A 25,368-nucleotide genomic window follows, 5' to 3' on the forward strand; every position below is an offset into this window, starting at 1 on the left:
GTGCCAGGGGAGGTTTAGATTGGATGTGAGGAAAAATGTCTTTACTGAAAGAGTGGTTATACATTGGAAGAGGCTGGCCAGGGAAGTGGTTGAGTCCCCATCCCTGGAAGTATTTAAAAGACGGGTAGATGAGGCGCTTAGGGACGTGGTTTAGTGGGCATGGTGGTGTTGGGTTGATGGTTGGACTCGATGATCTTAGAGGTCTTTTCCAACCTTAAAGATTCTGTGGTTCTATTCTATGGTTCATTATTTGCTTTCCGGTCAAAATAAATGATTTCTATTTAATAACAACAGTTCAGCATTTATGTAACAATTTAGGACTTGTTATCTCATATGAGGTGAACTTGCTTGACTGTGTTGTAGACAGAATACTTTGCTGAATTAGCACTTTAAGTCAGACATTTCTGGCTCTCAGCCCCCCATGTTCATGTGATGTCTGCAACCAAGTGACTTGGTTCCTGAGGTTAGAGATGAGCGTCAAGTTTAACCAGCAGCTTAAGTAAATAGAAAGCTCTCAAAAACTCAGGCCTCGCACTGTAGGGATCCAGTCTGGCCTTGGTCACGTAGATACTTACAGGAGCTGTTCTCTATTTAGGGATACTGGCTGGACTGATCCTGGGTTATTTGTTCTGACTTTGTGCAAATCACTCAATCTCTTTGTGTCATCATACCCCTTTCTGAACTGGTGCTAATAATGATCTTAGCACCCTCAGCTGATGCTAACTACTGATGATGTGTGAAGCAGGAGTTTTTCTGACTATAGTTTTTATATGACATAGGTCTTAACGCACTGCCATTGTAGGCTGCCGAGAGCAACTCTAGAATGGAGTTCAGTAAATGCAATAGCAGGGACTGGGCCCTTGAGATGCCTTTCAAGCTTGTGTGTAAAGGTACAGCCAGCAAATTTAATTCTGTAGGGTGACCAATCTCACATTCTACCACTGAAAAATTTATTGTGTGTAGGTATATAAAGGGTGGAAAAGAATGGGGAAGGGTATTGAGGATGCTGGAGATCATTTTTTCCAGAGACTTTTTTGTTTTGTTTTATTTTTAGGATGGAGAATCTTTATGTCAACCGTTTCATGCACATGTTCCAGTCCTCCTGGAGTGATTTTGCAGATTTTGAGAGGATCTTTGTCAGAATCAGCAACACAATCTCCGGTGGGTTTATCAGCATTTGCTCATGTTTGCATCGTAGAATGACTAATTAGTTGTCTTGTACATACCTGGTTAGGATGGAAGTGGTTGACCTGCACTTCTCTCATGTTTTTTCATAAATAAACTGTAATCTCAGACTGCTGATCACACCAGCAGCCTGCAAGACCAAAAAGCGAAGCTATGATCTCACACAAACTAAACTTACTGGGAATTGCTCAGTGACCTTCTCTGTCCTGAGCTATACTGGAGGTCAAACCAGTTGGGCATCGTAGTCCCTTTTGACTTTTAGAAATGTATTTTCAGATATGTGCAAGTCCCGTAGGACATATTTTCATAAGAATTTTGCATCTAAACCTAGAGATAACTTAGTGGGAGTGCTTTTCAGAGCATATTAGCTGTTAAGGCGTTTTTGAAAGTTTGATCGTGTATGTCCCACTTCAGCCATCTAAATACATGGAAAATCTCCAAAGAGGCACGTTTGGAAATGTTCTCCGCTCAAGGCAAGTGAGAGGGTGACCCCTCTTGCCTCTTACACAGACCAGATCAAAGGCTGTTGCCTAACATCCCAGCCATGTGCTCAGTCCTGGTTGCACTGCTGCTAACAGTCCCGGCTTCTCGACTCTGTCCCAACATGGGGAGGGTACCACTGCCTCAGTTCTGCTGTCATAACCTCACCTGTAGCTCCCCTCACTCCGTCCTCGTGGGCCATTTGTGTCAATGACATGGGGCAGCTCAAATGCTTTTCAGTGGTAAATTTTTCCTAACAGGGGTCATTTTGACAGAATTCGTTCCAGGCATGAAAGCCTGTGTTGTTAGGCCAACGGATCTGGGGATGGGTTGCAAAGAGCTGGGAATGACCTGGTTTATAGTATCTGTGTATCTATTATATCCAATAATACAGTAAAATAAAGTAAAATAATGTAACCATGAAATGGCAAGCACAGCAGGACAATTAATGCAGTGTGCACAACTGATTCTGACACATTTTTCTTCACTTGGTCCCGCTGCAGCCAGGATGGGCCATCAGACCACAACCTGAGGAACCGTGGTTCGTATTGGACATTAGTGCAAGCTAGGCCTGAAAAGGCATTTATCCAAAATGTCACCTCTTTTAAAAAATGTGTCAGAATCAGTTGTGCATACTGCATTAATTGTCCTGCTGTGCTTGCCATTTCATACTCGCATCTTCTTACTAGAAGACAAAAATCCCTCTCTAAGAATGTGAGTTTCATTCAGGGTCATTCAGTTTCTGCAGTATCTTTCATACTGTTAAAAACTCCATTGACGTAGTATTAACATATCAAAGACAAAATACTTTTCTTTAACCCTTTTCAATATGGAAATCTTAGCAGTTACTTGAAAACCCAGTAAAAAGAGTTGCGGACAGACACGGGTTTTGAAGTTCATGGTGTCATTTCTGTAAAGCAGGGCTGGGAAGCCTTCGGTTTGTGAGCCAGACCCAACCTTCTACTATCGCCCATGGTTACATTATTTTACTTTATTTTACTGTATTATTGGATATAATAGATACACAGATACTATAAATTGGTTAGCGTGTGGCTCCTCAAATGTGTGTGAATAGCCTGTCCAGACTCTGCAAAGGAAAATACTTTTCCCTCCTGCTCTGAAGTTTTCTTCCTCTTCAGGCTGCCTAATGACCAGTTAACAAAAATAAGAGTAATTTCTGTGGTTTCGGGTATAAAATAAAGCACACGAGGTGGCCAGATCTATTAAAAACTAATTACAGCAATTTGTTACATTTAATAAGATTGCTTCCTAAAGCACTTTTAATACAAGAATTAGATATGATCTACAATTAATTTCATGGATAACATTTCCATACTCATGAGGAAAGTTCAATTCTCTGAGTTTTAAATGTTAAGCATCAGTCTCAGTTATGTTAATGCAACTCTGAATCTGCTTATTTGCAAGCCTAGGCAGAAACAGGGCTAATGGAGAAGGTGGTTCAAGGCATTTTTCAGTCATGCAGCTTCTGTCCAAGGTGATGAGTCATTTTTTGCTTGGTGTAGACTTCAGATACAGCTCCAGACTCATTATGCAATTGACAGAGATGATGTAAATGTCAACTTTAAGTAAACTTAACTTTTTTCTGCTCTGTTAGAAAGCATTGTGAGTTTTGAGACTTTTTTTTTTAATTATTCCTGCATTCCTTCAGGCCCATCTTCTTCATCCTTTCACCCTTTGTAGAAAAATAAATTGCTCTCAGAAAAAGTTCTGCCTTGTCTGAAAACAGGCAATAGTGGAAAACTTTACTTGCTTCATTTTTCCCCTGAAGACATTACTTGTGTACATGGGAAAACAAATTATTACCAATTTAATTCTTCTCAAAGTGAAAAGCAAATATTACATTGTCCATTTAACTTAAGTGATTTTTCTAAAAATTCTGTGGCACCTCTTGAATCATTTTCTTGCTACTTTCTTTAGTCAAAGTTGCAGTGCAGTGTAACAAAAGGTGGGGAGGAAAGGAGGAATCCTACAATGCAAGTAGGATATTGATGCAGTGCAGATGTTGATGCTGCAGACTTGTTTTTCCTTTAGAATACGTGATGCAGCACTGGAAGGAAGATTTTATGTTTGGCTACCAGTTCCTGAATGGATGCAATCCTGTGCTGATAAGGAGATGCACAGAGATACCCAAGAAGTTGCCCGTGACTATGGATATGGTAGAATGCAGTCTGGAGAGGAACCTGACCCTGGAGGAGGAAGTGAAGGTAGGGCTCTGAGTGAGGTTGGACTTCATCTGTTCCTTCTCATATCCTCTGACATCCAAACCCTCTTCTAACTGCCTTCCACCACATCTCTCTTCAGGCTGTATGTTGGTCATGACAAAGCTGGTTGCATCTGCAGACTAGCAATACTTCTGTTAACTGTTTTCTCCTGCTATCCTGGAGCTGCAGGCCATGCCTTTCACCAGGTCCAGTTAAAGAGATGTCACCAGGAGGTGAAGGGTTCTTTTTCAGTGGTTTCATCTGAAAGAGTAGGGATTGACCATCTGCCTCAGAGGGGCAAAGGGCCTCTCCCTTTCTTGGTAGGGTCTTACCCTCTTCTCACCCGCAGAGTTGAACTAACATGCTGAAGAAGGGTTGGCAAGGGTGCCTTACTTTTGTTTGTATGATGATCACAGTGGTCTCTTCAGCTGGCAGTGTGAAACTTGTTTGCATCTTAGTGTCACTGCATGAATGCCAAGTACTTAGTTGCTCTTTGCTGAAAGGCTCACTATCAGGCTCAGCAGACACAAGTCGGGTAGTTTGTGTAAAGGTGCTTGCCTTCTCAATGCCATCGTCCCTGAGCCACCATGAGCAAGGGCACGCTGGTAGCCGCTTGTAACCACAAGGCACAAGCTAGCCTCTTGCTGAGACTTCCTGACCTTTGTTCCGAGCCTTGCTGCCTGCAGTCTGTTAAAACTCATCATGCTTTTTTTTTTTTCCCCTGCTCCCCCAGCAAGGAAACATTTTCATTGTGGACTATGAACTGCTGGATGGTGTGGATGCCAACAAAACAGACCCATGCACAATACAGCATTTGGCTGCACCCATCTGTCTGCTGTATAAGAATCTGGAGAATAAAATTGTACCCATTGCAATCCAGGTGGGCTTACTGTCAGGGTCTTTAAAGGGACACATTGCTTGTTGTCTCATCTTAAATATGAACGGCTTGGGGTTTCATATTCTTTTTGTATCTTTCAGCTTGGTCAAAATCCTGGGCCAGACAATCCCATATTCCTTCCTTCAGATGCCGTGTATGACTGGCTGCTAGCTAAAATTTGGGTTCGCTCATCTGATTTCCACATCCACCAGACAGTGACCCATCTCTTACGGACCCACTTAGTCTCGGAGGTGTTCAGCATAGCTATGTTCCGGCAGCTGCCTGCTGTGCATCCCCTCTTCAAGGTTGGTTCTTACATGAAGGGATGTATGCGGTTCAGGGAGGTTATCACATTAGCTTGATAAACCAAAAGGAAGTCCTGGTGATAGCTCTGCTGAGATAGTTTCGCTGGCTGCGCTGCAAAGCAACGTACAGCTAGCCACCAGGACTTCCAGGACTTCAAACTTCACACCTGGTTGCTGTTGAATTCAGTCAGAGAATTTTCCTTCTTTCATTGTTTCTTCCATTTCACAGCTCTTGGTGCCACACATGCGGTTCACAATAGCCATCAATACCAAAGCCCGAGAACAGCTTATCTGTGAATGTGGCCTTTTTGACAAGGTAAGTAATCCCCTTTGCAAATCTTCATTATTCTTCATGGTTCCATATGTGTTTTTATCCTTTAACCATCACATATTGCCTTGTTTCTTGACCTTTCTAGTAAAGGGCAAACATAACTAATATCACCTGAGAAACTGGCACACAGAACTGATGCCTTAAGTTAACTCATTTCTTGTTGCCCTAAAGTCGGTATCTTTTGCCTCTAAGTAGTCAGTTCAGAACTGGCCAATGTCAGTAATGAGTCAGTATCTCACTTACTCATAGCTCATGTGGCTTTGAGACAGGAGTATAGGAGTGCAAGGTAACATAATACGCACATACATCCCTGAACACGTATGCACGCAGCTAAGTCCCCAGTTTGTTTAAGTACTCAGTTATTCAACTTGGGGAGGGGTGGTGAGCAAAAGAATTTGTGATTGCAAAAGGAAATTTGTGTCACAGAGTAAGACGTGTAGGTAAGATAGATTTCTGAGCCTGCAAATAGTGGGTATAGATTCCAGCCTGTCTTCTTGAATTGCCATAAATAGCAGATCTGCTAGGATTAAAACTCAGCTTCATCTGAGTCAGTGAAACATAGCTGTTTATTGTGGACTGTGGTGCAGCTCTTGGGTCAAATCTGAACATCTAAATCTGACTGCACTGGTATTTAACGTGTACCCAGCTCTTCCTCCCTTGGGTCCACCAGAAACAACATGTTGCATCTAGAAACTGCAACAGGTTGGCATGCAGCAGTCTCGTGACAACATGCTAGCACCAACTGGGAAGTTTGGGGAGGTTTCAGAAGTCCTTTCAAAGAGGGAGCCTGTGGTTCAGGACAACTCTGTCCCCCTTACACCTCTGGCACCAGACCAAAAATAGCTTCCATGCTCCGGAGTTTTTCACCCAAGGAGAAAAGGGAGGTTGAATCCAGGCATCTTCCTTGTCTTCTGTACCCCACTGCTGACTGTGGAGACCTGGCAGGCGCTCCCATCCCTTTGAACAGAAGCATAATGTCTGTACCCTGTGCACATGGGATGAGTGTGTGGCTAAGATCTGCCAGCAGGGATCCTGGAGCTCCAGATTTTGTTGGTTCCAGTGTAGATGAACAACCAACCGGAGGACAGTAAGTGTAAGCTGAATACTGCTACAACGCTAGCATCGTGTGCTAGAAAAGCAAAATTTGGGAGCTTTTGCGCAGTGATTATCTAAAGAGTTTTGCCGTGCTGTTTATTGTGGACATGCTGTGTTTTCCAAATGTAACATACTGAAACCCTGGCCAATCCTCATCAGAGCCACCCAGCAGGATTGATCTCCTGGCTTAAATTCCAGGGTGACTAACAGTAGCCTGCATCCCTAAACACACTGTCCTAAACCACTCTGTAGCACCAGTGGGTGGTTTGGCAAAAGCCCTGTTCTAGTACACTGCCGGCTGCCTTCCTTCACACACATGCCAGTTCTGGAGCATAGGGCTGGCAGAAAGTGCTTTGGGTTCGATCCTTTGACATTGCTGTACTTTATTACTGTATTCCATTATAAGCAGGTGCTGTACCTATGGAGAAAATGTGAATATTAACAGTGATTCATGGGAGAGGTGTGAAATCTCTGAAGTCAAAATGCACAGTTGCAGTAGACCTTTGCAGTTCAGTAGTTGTTTGTGCAGAGGTGTGGTTTTCTCCTTGAAAAACAGATTCACCAGCATTTTGAATACCGTCTCCTGCGAATTTGGAAAGTCAGTCTTGGCACAAAGTGAACATAATCTCCTACTGTTCTGTCTTGCCATTCTTCCTGCAGGCAAATGCTACAGGCGGAGGAGGACATGTACAAATGGTGCAGAAAGCAATGAAGGATCTGACTTATAGCTCCCTCTGCTTCCCTGACGAGATCAAAGCTAAAGGGATGGACAGCAAAGAGGATATCCCCTACTACTATTACCGGGATGATGGCATTAAAGTCTGGGAGGCTATAAAGAGGTAAGAGACTGTAGTTCTAGAAATGGCTAATAAAGTCACTGTCACAGAGACATGACTTCATTTTCTCTCTGCTCACTTTACTCTTCATCACAGCCTTGTGAACAGCACCTGGACTATTTATTCACGTGGAGATTTTTTCCATCCAGCATATCTCATCTGAGGAAAAACATATAGTTAAGCAAGCACTCACCCTTGAAAGGCTGTTAATTCCTGCTCTTTTCAGCCCTGTTTTCTTGCGTTCTGTGTTTCAGAGGCTCCTTTATAAGTATATACTCTTCTATAGGATTTCAGAGTTTAGTGTGTTGGAATTTAGCCCTGCAAAGGGAATGTAATTAGCTTTTTTTTTAGCTATGCACAAACCAAGAAAGAACCCAGCTCTCAGAGACAGCCACGTGAGCTCGTCAAGGTTCTTGTGGAGTGGAAATGTAAGCTTGGCTTGCATGACAGAGTTGTGTTAAAAAAACAAATAAATTAGGCATTAATTGATTTGAGCAAAACCTTTTTAAAAATGGCTTAAAATTGCAAGATCCAAGTTTTGTGAGCAAGGGCAGCAATTCTGAGTCAGGAGAGGTACTGCAAGGCTGCTCTACCATATGAACATGGCTTCTTTTCAGATATGAAACACTGCCCCACAATGGAATGATTCATGTGGGGTTTATTCTACAGTGGCATTTTGTTTAAGAAATGACGTTTTTTTTGCATGGCATAAGTTGCTTGCTAAATATGCAGCTGTGTCTGGTCACGTGGCTTTTGAAAAGCAGGCATGTTCATTAAAAATCAGATCTTTTGTGTACACAAAGTAGGGGGTTTATAATGCAGTCAATGTTTAAAGTGTTGGGTACATCTTTGTCTCCTGTGTTTTCTCTGTGTTTTGGCAAGGGGTTATCTTGCAATATTTCCTGCAATTGTTAGTGCCCATCTGATAGAAAAGGAAGTTATAACATTTCTGTGGTTGTTATTTTGATGTAGTCCGGTTTTTGTCCTTCTTCTCTTTCCTGTGTTTTCTTTGCTGATTGAGGTATGCCTTTTCAAACACCAGATAGCACTTAGTCAACTCAATGTAGTTTGACTGTTCATGGGTGTTAACCTAGCTGGAGGAAGATGTTACAGCCTCAGACTTGGCTGCAAGATTTTTCATAAGTGAATAATTTGGTTTATAAATGGTGTGGGCAGTACCCTTCTGAGTGCATGATATCCTGACCCACGAACCCACGGTCATGCATGTATCTAGTCACCATGAATCTCCTACACTCTGCAGGGCTGTCAGTCTCCACTCTTTTGATGAAATAACTTCTATCCCCAGCATTGCTTCGCATGTGGTAGATGGCCTAGACTTAAGAAAGCTGATAAGGGTGTCCCTATAGAAACACTGAGGGTCACACGGCAAATTTTTAAACCCCTTCTCTAATAGTCAGCTTTTTATTTCTGATCTAACTGCAGGTAGATATTCCAACCCAAAATATTCCAACCCAAAAGGCCTCATCCGCACTTCATATACTAAGTTATATTTGCATGGAAGGCCGTCTAAAATACTGCCGTTCTGTAAGAGAGGGATTACTTTCTGTGTGCATTTGGCACAGGTGCCAGGTGATGGAGGCAGAGCTCATGCAGAACATCTTTATTGCTGCATGTTGCAGGATTTTTCTTTTCCTTTGGCTTCCTCTGGAAGCCAAAATTACTTAAACTCTTGGTGTTTATGCAGTTGTTTGCCTACCTTAATAACAGCTCTTGATTTGGTTGGCAATAGAAACCACATTGACAGATTTGTAAAGGTCTCCAAATTCCAATAAATTTATAGCTTATTAGGGGATAAATTTGTATTGGATAACAATTCTTAATCCCATCAGTCAGCTTCCACAGTCAAATGTTTCACCCTATGGGTTGTTGTCAAAATATTTAGCAAAAGAGATTTAATGTCAAAATGTTTAGCAGAGCTAACAGAGTATCTCAGCATAGCTCAGTTAACCAGTCATTCAGTCATGAGACGCAAATCTGCAGGAAATCAGGCTTTCCTATTTTCACTGCTTTCAAAACTATTTCTGTTATCTTAGTGCTTTAAGAGCCTTTCTTTCGGAGGTGAATTAGCCTTGGAAGCCTGTATAGAAGGAGGGATTTTGAGAAGAGGAACTAAACAGGGAGGAGATGTCTGCTGTATGCAGTGCGTGTAGGAAAAAGGTCTAGACCTCTTCTCCCCAAGAGGAGTTTCCTGGGCCACCCCTGCTTTGGAGTGTGCCACTTGGGTTTTGTGAAAAGGATGTGTGGTAGGAGGGGATCAACTATTTGGATGGTATTCAGGAGCCGCTTCGGAGCGTCCCACATACAGGGGATGGTGCTGGTATCACAGTTTGGGAACCCCTGTTCCCAGTGTGGGAGCCATGTGGATATGCCAGAGGGAGTCTGTATTAAGTGAAGAAAAGGATGTAGATGTGCAGACAGAGGTCTGGGCAGGAGCAAAGCCTCAAATAAGAGAATAAAGTGCACAGGACTGTTCAGGGGATGCAGTGTGGTCCAGCATCTTTTTGTTGGGGGAGGAAGTGATGCTGCAGTCAGAAATGAATCAAAGTTGCCTCTGTGCCTTCTCACTGCTTGTGGGAAGGAGGTGGGAGGGTGTTGAGACCTGCTCTTGCCCTTCTCTCTTTCCTCGTGCAGCATCTGCCTCCTCTGCAAGGTCAATAGAAGGTCTTCAGGGAATGGCAGGCTTGCTTTCTCCTTTTCGTTTTGTCTTGTTCATTTGTTCCTGTGTCTGCAGTTTTGCAGAGGATGTGATTCACATCTACTATGAGAGTGACGAGGTGGTGTGTGAGGATGTGGAGCTCCAGGCCTTCATCAAAGACATTTACGTCTATGGGATGAGGGGCGTGAAGGCCTCAGGTAAGGTATGATGGCCCAGCCAGGTTTGCAGCTTGTCAAGTCCCTGCTGACAGCAGTGCTGCATGCACAGCATGCCTTGAGCAGCTGGAGATGCTCTCCTTTCTTGGCCTAAAGACGCTCAGTTTTATGGGTGAGACCCTGGATCAGGCCCTCCCTCCCTCACGAGACAGCTCCTTCCTTTGCCACAGATTCTCACTATGAGCTTGGGCAACTTGTGTAATCTCTCTGTACACTGGGGATTGGTCCTTTGATCTTGTCTGCTCATGCTTTAAGCATGAGGGGAGGGGCTGTCTGTATGTGCTGTTGGAACCACCGGGCAGACTGATAGAAATGACAAGGAGCAGCGAGACCCCCTTGAATCCTCTCCTCCAAACCTTGCACTGAATAGGAACAAGTAAGAACCTCCCCAGGGGTATCTTGCTGCACTTTGCATTTGTTCGGCATCTGTGTCATCGTTGAGCTGTTCTTCTCTCTTCAAGAGAAGATCCTCATACTTCTTTCCAAGGAATATTTTCCTTTGCTCTGTCTCCTTTCACTGCCTCTCATTTCTTGCAAACCATTACTTGGCTGTGGGAGCTCTCACCCATAACACAGCTCTATTCTCCCAGCTGAGGTAACACTCTCCTGCCTTTTCCTAAACATGTTTTTTTTCTTCCACTCACATTTTGTCTAAGCAGGTTTTCAGGAATTTATACAGGTGGGTGGGGATTCTTCATACTGTCCTGACTGATTTACATCTGGAAACACCTGTCAGCCAGTGACCTGGGGCAGATGGCTTTGGCATTGCATGCACACGTGGTTGTGTGTGAGACCTCCAGGCAAAACTGTGATGTTTCCACTCATTACCAGTACGCACTGGTGTATAACAGCCTCCTGGGCTCTACTTGCCTGGACAAGCAAAGGATTGGGGGACACCTAGTTGCTATCGTTTTTGTTTGTCTAGTTGTCTCTTAGGAAAAGCTTAGAAATGGCCTCCTAGTAGGAACTTCATGTTTGACCTAAGCAACTTGATATGGGACAAGTACTGAGCCTTTCCAGGGCTACAGCTGGGGTGGGACACTACAAGCACCACTGGTGGCAGGACTGCCACTACAGGTGGGAAACCTGCCAGACCTGCAGCATCCCTGTCTGCACTGCTGCCACCCCAAGGGCTGGGGCAGAGAGCAGGGGGACTTGGCTGGGTCTGTAAAGAATAGGAGGAGGATAAATGGGGGAGGCTGTTGCACCCAGGGCTCCCCCTCCAGTCTCCCTTCCTGCCCTGGGAGGGCTGCTCTGACTGGGAGCATGCCAAGCCCCTTTAAAGATGAGCACAGTGTGCTTAGGATAGCAGGACACAGGAGGGGAGGTGCATCCTCTCCTTCTTGGGCTTGGTGGCTGGCCAGAGCTACCGTGTGCCTCTTGCCCCTCTCAGGCTGAGTTCACATCTGCATCAGGTTGGTGGTGGAGATGGAAGCAGCTGGCACAGGCAGCCTGAGCCTGGGCAGCTCGCCCCAGGGTGCTGACAGGTCTTTAGGTATCCTGGGACCTGTGGTCACATTGGGCTGGGACAGGGAGTACAGCACAGGACTGTGATGTAGTTGGGATAGGAGAGATACAGGCTCGGGCGTGCTTTGGTAGCAAAATATTTCCCTAGTTCCTGACTATTCCCTTCTTCCTTTGTATTGTGCCGTTTGGTTATTCCCCTTCAAAGACAGCTTCGTGCAACTATTTCTGTTCCTTGTTCTGTTGTTTCTCTTCCAGAAGTTCTCGTTTCCTCACTTCCCGTTTCAGCAAATAAGCTCTCCCTGCGCTCTTTCTCACAGTACACTTGATCGCTGAGCCTCAGACTTTTATAAATACACGCACATGGTCATTTGCTCCTTGGCATGAACCTTCCCTGCTTGCACTGCAGACTGAAGAAAAAGGGAGCATCTGAGGCCCCTGCCCTGTGGACTCGCTGGGTTCCTTGCTGCAGGGTAGGTAGGGTGAGAGGACAGGGATACAGTATTTTTTAAAGATGTAATTATACTTTGCCTTTCCCTTAAGGAACGCCACATACTTTGCAAACAGCGGTGATGCCTGACAAGCCTGTATGAGGTAAGGCAGGATCACTCTGTTTTTACGGCTGGACAGTCAAGACACAGGGAGCTTGAGTAACTCCTGTTAGACCACACAGCAAGATTCAGAAAGAGAATGCCCTGCTCTTCAGTGGCTGCTGCACGGCCCTCTAACTCATGCCTTTTGAGTAGCTGGTTACTACTGGGTAACTGGGTTACTTCATAGCTGGGTTACTTAAGCTTTTCTTCTCCCTCGTTTAGGGTTTCCTAAGATGATCAGGACACGAGAGAAGCTAGCAGAATATCTCACAGTGATAATATTCACCACATCGGCCCAGCATGCAGCTGTGAATTTTGGTCAGGTAGGAATTTCTGGGAAGACTCTTCTACTTTCTGGGCTGGGAGATGCATCTGCCAGGGCAAGGTCTAAGAAATGTTTTTTAATAGATGTACAGACATTACATTACTCTTTCTGGTCAAAATAACCGCAGGGCCATGTGCAAATCCCCATGAAGCCTGTGGAAATTGAATTGGTTTGGAAGCTGAGAAAGGTATTTTGAGTCCTAAATAGGTACCAAAGCTGAAATTTAGGGGTTCTAGCTTGTATATTTTAGTTTTAATAATTTCATTATGGGGAACAATTTTTTTAAGCATTTAAACGGGTTGCTAAGACCCCTTTCGGAAATGCTGAAGGGTTCAGGTGCACAGTCTAGCTACCATGCCTTCCAGACACCACCTGAACTGCCAGGATATGTGCTGGTAGTCTGTGGCACATTCTGCAATGAAATGCAGTGAGCTATGCTAAGTGGCTTTGCTTTGCATTTGCTGTGCTACCAGGGGTTGCTGTTGTAAGCTGCGCTAATTTGGCAGTGTGCCTGTGCCGATGCAGCATACATCCCATTTTCAGATGTGGCTTAGGGAACACGTGCAGCGCAGTTCAGTGCTGTGACTGCACTCATCTGTCTGAGTTGGTGCAGACGGCTATTTCCAATAGCTCAGTCCCGGCAGTGCAGCGATCTAGCTGGCCTAATGGAGCATTTACCAAGGGTCCTGACTTAAGTAGTTGAAAGCTGCCTTGCACATCTGCAGGACCTCCACTTCTACTTTCTGCAGCAGCACAGACAAGCCTCTCCAAAGTCAAGTCTCATTGAAGTCAGTGGGACAGGAGTCCAGGTCCTTAGTGATATCTAGGTACTTAACTCCCACTGACATACATAGAAATTTGAAGCAGTGCATCTGTGAGGATCTAGGCTTTGGTCATGTATGGTCAAGTTTTCAAAAGCAGCAATGTGCTTAATATTCCCAAAGCATGGAAAGGGCATTGCTGCTCATTTCTTGAGTTTGCGAGCCAACTGGCAACTTTGAGCTTCCTCTGTGATGTTTATTGTATCACATACTGATAGCCTGTGTTACCCCTGCCTGCCTTTACTGACACATATCTACCCTGAAACTATAGTAACAGCCTGCCTTTCAAATGCTGTTTCTTCCAACATCAAGGCATTTTGGAAACCAGACTTCATAGCCAGAAGCAAATCTCTGTCAGGCTGTATTGCATAGAGCTTCTTCACTGAGTGGGTGATCGGTCACTGGAACAGGCTCCCCAGGGAAGTAGTCATGGTGCCAAGCCTGTCAAAATTCAAGGAGCGTCTGGACAATGCTCTTAGTCATATGGTTTAGTTTTAGGTAGTCCTGAGAGGAGCAGGGAGTTGGACTTGATGTTCCTTATGGGTCCCTTCTAACTTGAGATATTCTGTGATTCTGTGAGCTTTTTTTTTGGCACATGTTCTGGCTTCAGGCATGAATGATCTCACAGATAAGCAGGGAGACCATCTTTCCTATGGTAATTATTCCCAAGTACATCCCACATCACTCTCCATGTTGACCTTCCTGTCCACCCCTGCAGCTCAGGAGGCCTGGAGCAGGTCTAGAGCCAGGTGTCAAATGAACCCACACTATTCCTGTGCCACATCCATGCCCAGAGACCTCTGTGACTATTCATTTCTAACTGGTCATTACTAGTGACTGAGACATCTCCCAACCTCCCCATCAGGAAATCCTGTCTAAGTACCACTAAGAAACCATCTCTTAGTATTGCCCAGGCTATCAGGGTTTAGCAGAGAGCCTTCAGAGAATGAGAGGGGGAATTTGGCATGCAGAGGATATTCAGCCCATCAGCAAAAGGGTCTTCAGCCATGGGAAAAAATGGCAGAGAGAGCGGGTAGAGGGTAGGAGGATATGGCTATGCACTGGAAAGAACAGATTGAGCACAGTGTAAGCGTGGCACACAGCTGAAATGGGACTTTCCCTCAGGCATGGCAGGGGATATGTATGAAGGTAATGAAAAAGTGCTTGGAAAAGAGTGCAGCATCTCAGATGGTGGCAAAACTCGGAGTCATATCTGAGGCAAAATGAGACATCAACATCCCACAACATTGAAGCAGGCCAGAAGTGATTCTGGGTTCCCAGTCTGGCACTCACCGTGGCCACATCCACCTGCCATATTCCATGATGCACCAGCGTCCCTTGCCTCTCTTACTGCCTGACCACAGTACTGTGGGCATGTTCTTAGAGCAAATTTTGCAGAAAAGTGCAACTGGAGAAGAGGGTATTTTATCAATTACAGGTTTTTTATCAGAGGTCGCCTCAGATTATCCGAAGAGATCTTTGTTTAATAAAATAGATAAGTCCTTAGCCTGGCTGGTGAATCTGGGCTGTGTGGCACATGCCTGTCGTTGGCAGAATAACTGCTCCCATTAAGGCAACCCAACTCTCTCCCTTGTGAGATCCTGAGAAAGACGGTAAGGACTTCCTTGTCTCCTTCAGTCCTTCTCTAGAGCATGCCTCTGTTCTTTAGTCCTTCTCTTTCTGAGAGGCTCATATTATAGAAGCAAAGTCTCTCGTGTCAAGACTCCTGATTTCCTTTGCAGTGTTCCTAAATACCAGCCACGGTAGCTTTTCACTGTGCTGTCTTGCTTTGTTGTGCAGTATGACTGGTGTTCCTGGATTCCCAATGCCCCACCAACGATGCGCCGCCCTCCTCCGACAGAGAAGGGGACAGTCACCATTGAGCAAATTGTGGAGAGTCTGCCAGACAGGGGACGATCTTGTTGGCATCTTGGAGCTGTCTGGGCCTTGAGCCAATTCCAGGACAATGAAGTAAGTCAACCGCTTTTCTCTACGTGGGGGAGATGTAGGTGAGATCATGAGGGCCATGGAAAGACCACATGGCCCATGAGAGCCCACACTCATGAGAGTGCTGCTCTGTGCTTGACTGGACCATGTTTGCCTTTCTGTGGAGGTGTATCCGTGGTGTGGGTTTGCCCTTGTTCCACCAGATGCAAACCAGCTCTGAGTGAGAAGTTGTATTTTTACTCTGAGGCTGTGTTTCAGCCAAAATGAAGGTTTCTAAACTCAAGTATGGCATTGCTGAGTAAGGATGCTGGTGTGGGAGGAAGAGGGCTGCAGAGGCACAAGGGTTTTCTCCACTCCTTGTCCCAGCAGTGCTGGTGGAGAAGCTACAGCACCACTGTGTCCCCATGTCCTGTCCCTTTGGAAAATCTGCCCCAGAGCCACACGCACTACAGCTGTGGCTTGTGCCTGGCTGGTGTGGAGTGCAAACAAAACAAGCCTACAGAACGCTTTGCAAGTATGGTCTGTAGCCATTTCCCTCATGTAAAATGAGGTTGTAGGTACTTGGTTGTCTCAACCAAGGGCTGTGTCTGGAGGATGTGTTTTGAAATCCTTAAATGGAAGATGATGGACAGAAGGTACTTCTGAAGCTTATCTTTAAGAAGTAACCAGGTTTCAGCTGAGAAGCCAGTAGCATGGGTAGTATCATGGGAAATAGTTACCTAAAGCAGGTAATATGCCAGTATGCATATTGGCAATGCGGTATTCAGGGCACCCTTAGAGTCCAAGCTGACTAAAGCAACTGTCAGGTTGAACTTTGAAGGACAGTTTTTAGTCAACAGAAACTTCCACTGTCACTGAAAGAAGCAGTCGTCTTCCTTTTTCATCCCTGGCTGTGCATTCCCTTCCCATGCTGTCCTTTTCTTCAGCAGCACAAATGTTTGAGTGGCTATACAGAGATCTGGCTTGGGAAGCTGCTCTGGCTGACCACTAGCCTGAAAAAAAGTGCTTATTTTTCAGTGGATGAGCTCCCTGCAGGTGGAGGAGGTGCCACATAGACACCAGAACCAGCACTACAGAAAGATGTGGGGATGAAAAGAAGCACCTAGCAGTGGAGGGAGGATGGGACAGCATTTTTCATTGGCAGTGCCAATGTAGGCTAGCTTAAATATTGATATTACTATTTTAATAGTAGCATTTGTGAGGCTCTGGGTCTTGTTCTACTGGATGACATAATGTTGAAACAGAATAGCCTTTGCTTTCTCAAAGCATGATTTTTTGGTGTTTTTCAATTAGCTCTTTCTGGGCATGTACCCAGATGAACACTTTGTGGAGAAGCCTGTGAAAGAGGCTATGGCAAAATTCCGCAAGAACCTGGATGAAATCGTCAACACCATCACCGAGCGCAACAAGAACAAAAAGCTTCCTTACTACTACCTTTCCCCAGATCGCATTCCCAACAGTGTTGCTGTTTGAGCAGATACCCCGGAGAGTTTGGAGGCGTGTAAAGCTAATGATGCTTTCCTGTTACATATGCTTCTTTTCAATGAATTTTCAAGAAATGGATAAAATAAGAAGCCCGCCCTCTCCATCAGAGCTGACCCATAGTCTGTTTGGACTTTCAAAACAAATTTGGTTATGACTGATCTTGCAGACAAAGTCTAGTTGACAACCCTCTAGGTCAACTTTGTTACAAATTTATTTTTCGAAGATTTTTTAATTAATCTTAGAATCAATATCCATGTTTCTGTTAGCTTTCCCTCTCCTGGTCAAAACAATATAATCACAGATTCACTTATTTTGTTCAAGGAAAATGGTATCACGAGCAATAAGCAAGTCACATCTTTAAAATCCTTCCTATTTTTAATAGGTGACACTGTTGACATATAAAAATATAATCTTTAAAGTTTATGCACTGTTTTTAATCTGATTAAAACAAATGTTAAATATTTTCACTACAGCTGTGAATGTCCTAATCAGGATGAAGGTGGAAGCAGGACATTTTCTTAACATAGCTGATGGGTTTTTATCACTTTCTTACTGAGTTCATGTGAAATGAGATAGCCTGATTCATAGAAGATGAAAATTTTGTACCTACATAAACCTGTATATTTTCTACATAAAACTAGTAAGGTTTGTTTTATCCTCTGCCAGCAGAGTTTGATGTCATTCATATGTACAGACAAATGTTTTGGTTAGCACAATGGCAATGAGCACAGACCTAGCAGTGCTTATGATTGATTCCTGTTTCATTTCTGAGGCTGCTGGGTTTTGTGTATAGTTTCTTCTGTTTTGTGGGGGACGAAGAGGCTACTTTGTATAATGATAAAAACTGTGGAGAAGGGTTAATTGACAGCTTCTAAGGGGAATCTTCAGATTTGGCCAATTAAGCATAACTGGCATGTTCCACCTTAGTTAGAAACAACTGAGTTTTGTCTGTTTTGTTTAGAGGTGATTAGGTTCAAGTACTTGGGCTTTGGTTAAAGTTGAGAGAGTCATTGAGATAATGAAAGCAAAAATGAGGTTTGGGAAATTTAAGAGTAGTAGTTTTGTTAATAACAATTATGGTTTATGTTTCCTAGAATTTGTTCCTTGTACTAGCTTCGTCAGCCTGCGGTGTGTTTTCTCGATAGATGAGAAAGCTTCTTGTGCTAATAAAACAAAACTGAACAAGAACATCTAGTTTTTATTTCATAACTCAATATCTAATGCCGTATGTCTCGAAAACCTTGTAGGAATAAGCACAACATGCTGTGTAGAGACATGAAGCTCCTCCACTTTGAGAAATATAGTTATTTCTATCATTCATGTGTGATTTGGAAAAGGGTACTACTAAAATATACGTCTTTTCTGTTTCATGTGAAACACAGACGTGGAAGCACAACTGATTTTAGATCCTTTACAGCAGACTGATTCCCTTTTGTCCCCCCAGCTAAAGAGTTTCAGTAAAAGTGTGGAAGGTAAGACTGCTTCCTGTTATTGAGGAAGTACATTTAAGACTTGCACATCTTCTTTTTACTGCAACCCATGAGAAGTGATGACTGTAGGAGCTGAGGCACGCAATTGTGTAGCGACACCGGAATAGGACCAGGGGATCGGAGACTGTAACAAGTGAACTGCAAAAAAAAAAAAAAAAAAAGGCGGCACAACTTAAATGCAAAAGGCAAAAAAATGCAACAAGCTGATGCAATATATCCAGCATGCCAGCCCTGGCTCTTGTTCTTCCCCTGGGTTACAGTGAATGTCCTCTTGCCTCAGCTTTCATATGATAATGATCTGCATAGTCAAGTATCTGTCTGGAAAACGAAATATGGGAAGAGAGGCTGATGGCTGTTTTCTTGCATCTGTTCCCTCCGCTCTAGCCTGCGGACCCGGGATGCAAGTAGGGTTGATGGGAGGTTTGGGGAATGGACTGTGCAGCTTTGAAGGTTGATATTAGCAGTCTGATTCAACTGCAGGAGAGGCTGTGGAAAGAGGTAAGGAGGTTAAAAGTAACACTGGCACCAGAAAGGAAGCAAATGCATGCAAATAGTGAAGTGCTTACTCTTCCAGGGGGCCTGGGTACACATGTTGCTGTCCCACTCCCTGCTCCCTTTTCAGCCGGTCACCATCCCCCAGAAAGTCACCTTCCTGTGCACGGGCCATGGGTTCCTCCCCTACATCTTTAGCTATGACTTGCACAGAGGTATCCCCTAAGTCATGCTACTAAGGTACAGTGTCCGCTCACAGGATCGCTCCTAGGTGGAAATGAAAGGATCAGCTCTCTCTGAAGTGGGTCATGCACTCAGCTTTGTGATAGATATTACTGTTAGATGTGCATCGTCCCATGTCTAATGGGGTTTGACAGCCAATGGCATGTGTCTTGGCTGGATGGCTGTTGCTGCTGGCTAATCCAAGGGAATTTAGCTCTTCCAACTCGGCTTCCTTGCTGTCTTTTCCAATTGCAGTGATTCTAAGTCGGCTGGAAGATTGAACTGGGAGATGTCCCCTTCAGAAAGCCCTGGCAGTAACTCGGGAGGCTCTGGCATCTCAGCCCTGCCTCCTGGCGTTTGGTCACAGGAGAGGGCGCTCCAGCTGTAAAACACCATTAGTGATAATGAGAAAGGGACTGGGAAGGGTTGTCCTAAGGGACTGTCACAAATAGAGGAGAGGCCCTAATGTTTTCTCCCCAAGCAGATTAAAAAAAAATCTCTGTGTAAGGAGATGTCGTGGTTTAACCTCAGTCGGCAACTGAGCACCACACAGCTGCTCACTCACTGCCCCCCGGCCCCGGTGGGATGGGGGAGAGAATCAGAAGAGTAAAAGTGAGAAACTCATTTAGAAGTGAGAAACTGTTTAAGAACAGTTTAATAATTGAAATAAAATAAAATACTACTACTAATAACAATAGTAATAATAAGAATATACAAAGCAAGTGATGCACAGTGCAGTTGCTCACCACCCACCCACCGATGCCCAGCCAGTACCCGAGCAGCGGCCCCCCCGGCCAGCTTTCCCCAGTTTATGTACTGAGCATGTTGTCACACGGTATGGAATGTCCCTTTGGCCAGTTGGGGTCAGCTGTATCGCCTCCCCCCCCCCCCCCCGATGCCCAGCCAGTACCCGAGCAGCGGCCCCCCCCGGCCAGCTTTCCCCAGTTTATGTACTGAGCATGACGTCATATGGTATGGAATGTCCCTCTGGCCAGTTTGGCTGTGCCCCCTCCCAGCTTCTTGTGCCCCTCCAGCCTTCTCAGTCGGTAGAGCATGGGGAGCTGAAAAGTCCTTGGCTAGTGTAAGCACTACCTAGCAACAACTAAAACATGGGTGTGTTATCAACATTGTTCTCCTACTAAATCCACAACACAGCTCTGTACCAGCTACTAGGAAGGAAATTAACTCTATCCCTGCTGAAACCAGGATAGGAGAAAACGAGGCCTTGAGGCAGAGAGAGACCATCAACGAGGAGGCAGGGCAAGCATTTCCCTACTGAAGTCTCTGACTCTTTGGGTTCATTGGTGACAGTGAGGATTTAGACTGCTGCAGCCAGTCCAGCTCTCATCACTGACCTCCCATTCTTTCCTCTTTTTGCAGGGTGAGTTCACCCCTGTAAACTTCTTGGGATATTCCCTTCCCCAACCTCCAAACATCCCTTGCAATAATATCATGATTCTCACTGCCCCTGGAAACAAAGCGCAGATACTTCATAGTCACCCCACACGAAGTAAGCTACCCATATTTTTGCAGTCAATCCCCATTTTACAGGTGGGGAAATGGACTAAGAGCAATGAAATCTGGCAGATCAGCTCTGGTTTGAGGTGCCTCCTTTGTAGAAATTAGGAGGAGCTAATTTTAGCTTTCTAGAGAGTAGACAACATGTTCAGGCTCGGCCACTCAGAATTTTTTGCTCCGCTGCACGTAGGGCAAAACATGGAACAGGCCCCAGAAGACCTGTTTCTAACGGGCAAGTTTTAATCAGCAACTGGCCTTTCATGCCACAGTAGGTAGCTACATGGTATCTACGAAGTAATTGCACACACTGAGATAGTGGCACAAAGTGCTTAGTTTGCTCTATTTGTACTATAAACAGGAATAAATATTGCACAATCGGACATGGCTGGTAAGTTTAGAAGTTAACTGAGTCATGGGTTTTTATGGCCAGAAGACGTGGTTATGACTGCTTAGACTGATCTCAGCGTAACACGGGTCTTTGGATTTCCCTGAAGCATTTCGCTCTTCAAGTTCAATACAAGGGTGCTTGATCTAGAAAACTGTCTTCTGTGAAAACATCCACTCATGATTTACCAAAATACACAGTTCACCCTGGTGCTTGAGTCACTTGTCTCACTGGTGAATCCCTCTTGCTGTGAAAGATACGTGCTGTGTTTCTAGTTGTGCACGCATTCAGATTTTGCTTCTTGCAACAGACAGCTTCTTGCAGTAGCTTTGTGTGACTGAAGAGTCTTCACTGACCAGTTCCCTACTACATCCTTCCCCTTTCTTTCGGTAAACTGAATTCATTTCCTGGAGCCTTTTGCTCTAAGACTTTCTTTAAATTTCTTATCCATTCCCACTGCATCTTTATTAACGCTGTGTGGACAGCACGTGGGCAGTTGACAACGACCATGATTCAATGGCTATTTCAGTCATTATTTCATAGGCTGCATTTCTTCCTGCCTGCAACTACATGTCTGCAGTTTGTGCGTAGATTTAGGTCTCTGACATGTAAAAACAAAGCAACAGGTTGTTTGCTTGCAACCAGCAGCTGAAGAGATCCAGACTGGATGCAGATCTCAGTGGCCCAGCCTTACCAGTTCCAGTTACTGGAGGACACTGGTGTGTTTCTGTGGTTTATCAGCAGCCTCTTCATTGCACCAGCTTTGACATTCAAATTCATCTGCATTGCCTCCCCAAGTCTGTGATCTCTGCTAGACGGATAGGTGGTAGGAACCAAGCTTGAACATCGCAGCTGACACAAACGTTGGCCTCTGCAGAGGGGATGGGGAAGCAGGATGGGCGCATCAAGGAAGCCTTGTCTCCAGGATCCTGCCAGGGGCAGACACACATGCGTTCACACAGGTGCTGCCATCACTGGTGCAGCCAGCGTACAGGGGAAGGGAAGGAGTAGCTGCTTACCAGCTTGTCTTAATTCACGTACACGCAGGTACATGCACACGGGGATATAAATATATCATAAGGACTCAGGCAGGTGACATGACTGGAAGTGCAGAGTAATGTGGTGAACCATCACGGACACAGGAGGAACTTCACGTGGGCAGAAAGTTGTGACCTGCATTTGGGTTTTGGCTGGAGAGCAGAGTCTAAAAGGCTTAATAAAAGGTTAGCCAGGCCTTTTCACAACCGTGCGAAATTACTGCCATCTCGAAAGGAAGTGCCTACTGTGCTGGTAGACATCGCAACATATATGTCAACTATACAGAGAGAGGGAAAATATAATCTGTAGAGAATTGTCCATAACCACTCAGAAAATTAGAGGCACTCAGAAAAACAAGGGTGTCAGTTCTGTGATCTGATCGCAAGGCCTGAATTTCCTTCCCTTACTGCTAGAGTTTCCTTGCAAAGCAAAAGCTGATGTTGTAGTTGTTCAGATAAATGGACAAAATAACGGGTAAGATGCTGATTGTCTTCAGCAGTGGCAGGAGAGAAGAGCTTTACCATTGAAGAATTAAATTTCAGCTTGAATACGCCTTTATCTGGCAAACACTGGGAAGGTTAATTGCCCTGTATAGTGAGATGGGGATGCTGAAAAAGTTGTTGCTGCTTCTGACAGATCTCCCCAGAGACTGGAGATGCACAGTTTTCATTTTTGTGAGGTGAGTTCTAACAAAACAATTTTTTTTTTAATTGAATGGATAAGCAATAAATTGATTTGAGGGGGGAAAGGTAGCTGAAGTAGTCATTTTGAGCTGCTTCTCATAGACCTGTGCTATCACTTTTAAAATCAGAAGCACCAGAGTGGTTTAAGTGTTTGTTCATTTGGTGGGTTTTTTGTAAGCAGCTGTGAGGAGAAATTATTTTGCACACAGTTTATTTTAATGAGCTTTCTTTAGCCACAGAACAGGCGCAGCAAAGGCAGAGGTATGTGGAGCATATGTTGGAGACCACGAGGGATGTTCTGACTCCTGACCTGAAGTTATCATTGAGGTCAGAAGATAATTTAATAGCTATAATATGTTAGAGTGTCCCTGTGCCGTCTGTCATTTTTAGTGTCAAGAGCAGTTTTAGGTGTTGTGGATTATCGGCCATTGTCACCTTATCTTCAGCAGCTACCAGTCTCTTGATGAAAGCCTTTGCCTCAGGATACAGCAAAGGGAAGGCAGATCTGTTTGTTGACAGTCCGTTGATACTGGAAACAAAAATGGGCAAGATTCTAGGGATGCTCTAAATTGATGTAGCTAATTTGAAATAATTGATGGCTATATGGATTTATACCCACTCAGAGCTGTCTTTAATCTTTTCCTTTATAGATATTGCTGACTATTTTGATCCTTTCCTGTTCATTCCTGGAAATGGTATGCTTCCCTTACCTAACGTCTGTTTATGGCTAGTAATTGTGGGCAGATTCTTTTCCAGAGCACTAGAGGGCGGCAATAGTATATTAAAAATAAATCTCTCTCCAGCCCTGGACGATACCGGTACCACCAAGATGAGCCCTGGTTTCTCTTTCTAGTCCTCTTCTCCAAGCTGGTAATCTTGTTCAATCACAATTCTGATTGCTAGGGCAAACACCATATCACTGATTTTTTAGATTATTATTTTTTTTTTAAATGAGTCCTTATTCATCTTTTGCTGTACTAAAGCAGACTTCAAGCGTGCGAAGTCTGCCACTTGGGTATGGTGTGCTGGCTTGTATTCAGTGCCTCTGCCTTTGCATTAGACCACTTGTTGGTTTAAATACACGCTTAGGTGGAAGGGGCATGAAGAAGCTCCCGCTGTGCGCAAGTTGCTGTACATGAGATCTGCTTGTCTGAGGGTTTCTCACTGTTCCTGCTGGCCACCTCCTGGCACATGGGCTCTCCTGCACTGTTAAAGGACAGCTCTTACTGATACTGAGCAAGAATGTCATAACTGGGCTGTTGCCATCTATTTGGCAATATCAGACACGGCTGTTCCCTTGACGTATGCAGTACTTGTGGTTTTGCGTGCCAGCTTCACTTCTACTTGAGACAGGAAGGTGACAGATCTATGTGTGATTCTGAACAGGGTGTTCACGTGTGAGCTCTTGGTCTGGAGAGAATATCCTCTTATCCAACGCTTCTCCTGCTCTTGAGATTTTCCAGGAGGAGACTACATGCTTTTCTGGTTATTTGGCATTACTCTTTGGAAAGCAGACCTTTGAGAGCTTCAGCTTTTTCTATTTCATATAAAACAAAGACAGATCTCTTTGAGGCAGGCAAGGCCAAAGCAGTAAAAGTTCAGCATTTTAGATGACAGAGAGAAGTGTATGTGATCAGAGTTCCTAAACACTGCATAGGTCTGCGGATAATTGCAGTAGGTTTCATAAAGCCTGCGCTTACACCACAGTCAGTGAGAGCAGGAGAAATCAAGTTGGATTAAGTCCTTTCAGCTTCAACAGATGACCCAACATCTCTACCATTGTAACTAGCAACAGCCTTTGGTTCAATGGTTTAGGGGCCAAACCCTCACTTTTTTCATTTAAGGGGGGTATGTTTTCTTGGCTTGCAGAGAGTAGTGCAGTAGGTAATGTCAAGGCAAAAGGCTGGATAAGATTAACTGAATTTAAATGGTAAGCAAAGCAGAAACATGGATGAAGACCCTAGATCAGAACTGCCTTTTGGTTAATTCTGCCTCTAAATCCAGAGAGAGTCTGATTTTCTAGCTCAGGTCCATCTCTAACTGTCTACTTAACTCCAAGCTTCAGGGCACAAGATAGTCACTACCTGGGTAAGAGGAAATCATCAAGTTAGCAGGATAGCAATGTATCGGCTCATAGTTTTTAGTGCCTCCTTTGGAGCTGTCCTCTACTGTTCACCTCAGGGATTGCATCCTGCGCTAGAAAGACAGTTTTGCTTCACAATCCACATGGCAATTACCGGTGTTACTGAAAAAATTCCCTGTTTGTACGTATGCAAGTGGTGGACAACGCTTGAACACCTTCAGTGCAGTGAGAGAAATATTAAGTGAGCTGTTTTCCAAGTGTTTCCTTGTAAGAGTTGAGTTGGAGCCTAATATCCTAGTTTTAACACCTGGCCTTTGGAAGGTCTCTTTCCAGCTTCAGCTTCTCTGGTGAGCACAACTAAAACTGTACACCCAGCATCTGGCACTGAGCTGCTTGATCTGTGACTGCAAAGTTCATATCTCCACCTATTCCAATAATTAGCTGGACTGACGCCAAGACTGGGTGAAAAAGATTGAAATAAGAGCAAAACCATGCCTCAAAAGCAAGGAATGCCCTGAATACTTTACCACACAACCCAGGGTCTAAGCCTCCGGTGGATTTGCTAGCAGACACCAGCATTTTCCACTGCTTTTTCAGGC

At 44.5% G+C, this 25,368-nt stretch overlaps 1 protein-coding gene across 1 annotated transcript in view; it reads left to right on the top strand.

Annotated features, from left to right (window-relative positions):
* The window catches only part of ALOX5 (arachidonate 5-lipoxygenase), a 27,028-nt gene extending 10,182 nt beyond the window's left edge, over positions 1–16,846 (top strand). The window contains exons 5-14 of the mRNA XM_009320693.1: positions 1,055–1,161; positions 3,718–3,890; positions 4,621–4,767; positions 4,866–5,069; positions 5,299–5,385; positions 7,156–7,334; positions 10,084–10,205; positions 12,503–12,603; positions 15,227–15,397; positions 16,667–16,846. Coding sequence (XP_009318968.1) covers positions 1,055–1,161; positions 3,718–3,890; positions 4,621–4,767; positions 4,866–5,069; positions 5,299–5,385; positions 7,156–7,334; positions 10,084–10,205; positions 12,503–12,603; positions 15,227–15,397; positions 16,667–16,846 — 1,471 coding nt within the window. The remainder of the gene's footprint in view (positions 1–1,054; positions 1,162–3,717; positions 3,891–4,620; positions 4,768–4,865; positions 5,070–5,298; positions 5,386–7,155; positions 7,335–10,083; positions 10,206–12,502; positions 12,604–15,226; positions 15,398–16,666) is intronic.
* Positions 16,847–25,368: the final 8,522 nt, after the last annotated feature.

Source organism: Pygoscelis adeliae, unplaced genomic scaffold (assembly GCF_000699105.1).
Source record: "Pygoscelis adeliae isolate BGI_AS28 unplaced genomic scaffold, ASM69910v1 Scaffold190, whole genome shotgun sequence".
NCBI classification, from domain to species: domain Eukaryota; kingdom Metazoa; phylum Chordata; class Aves; order Sphenisciformes; family Spheniscidae; genus Pygoscelis; species Pygoscelis adeliae.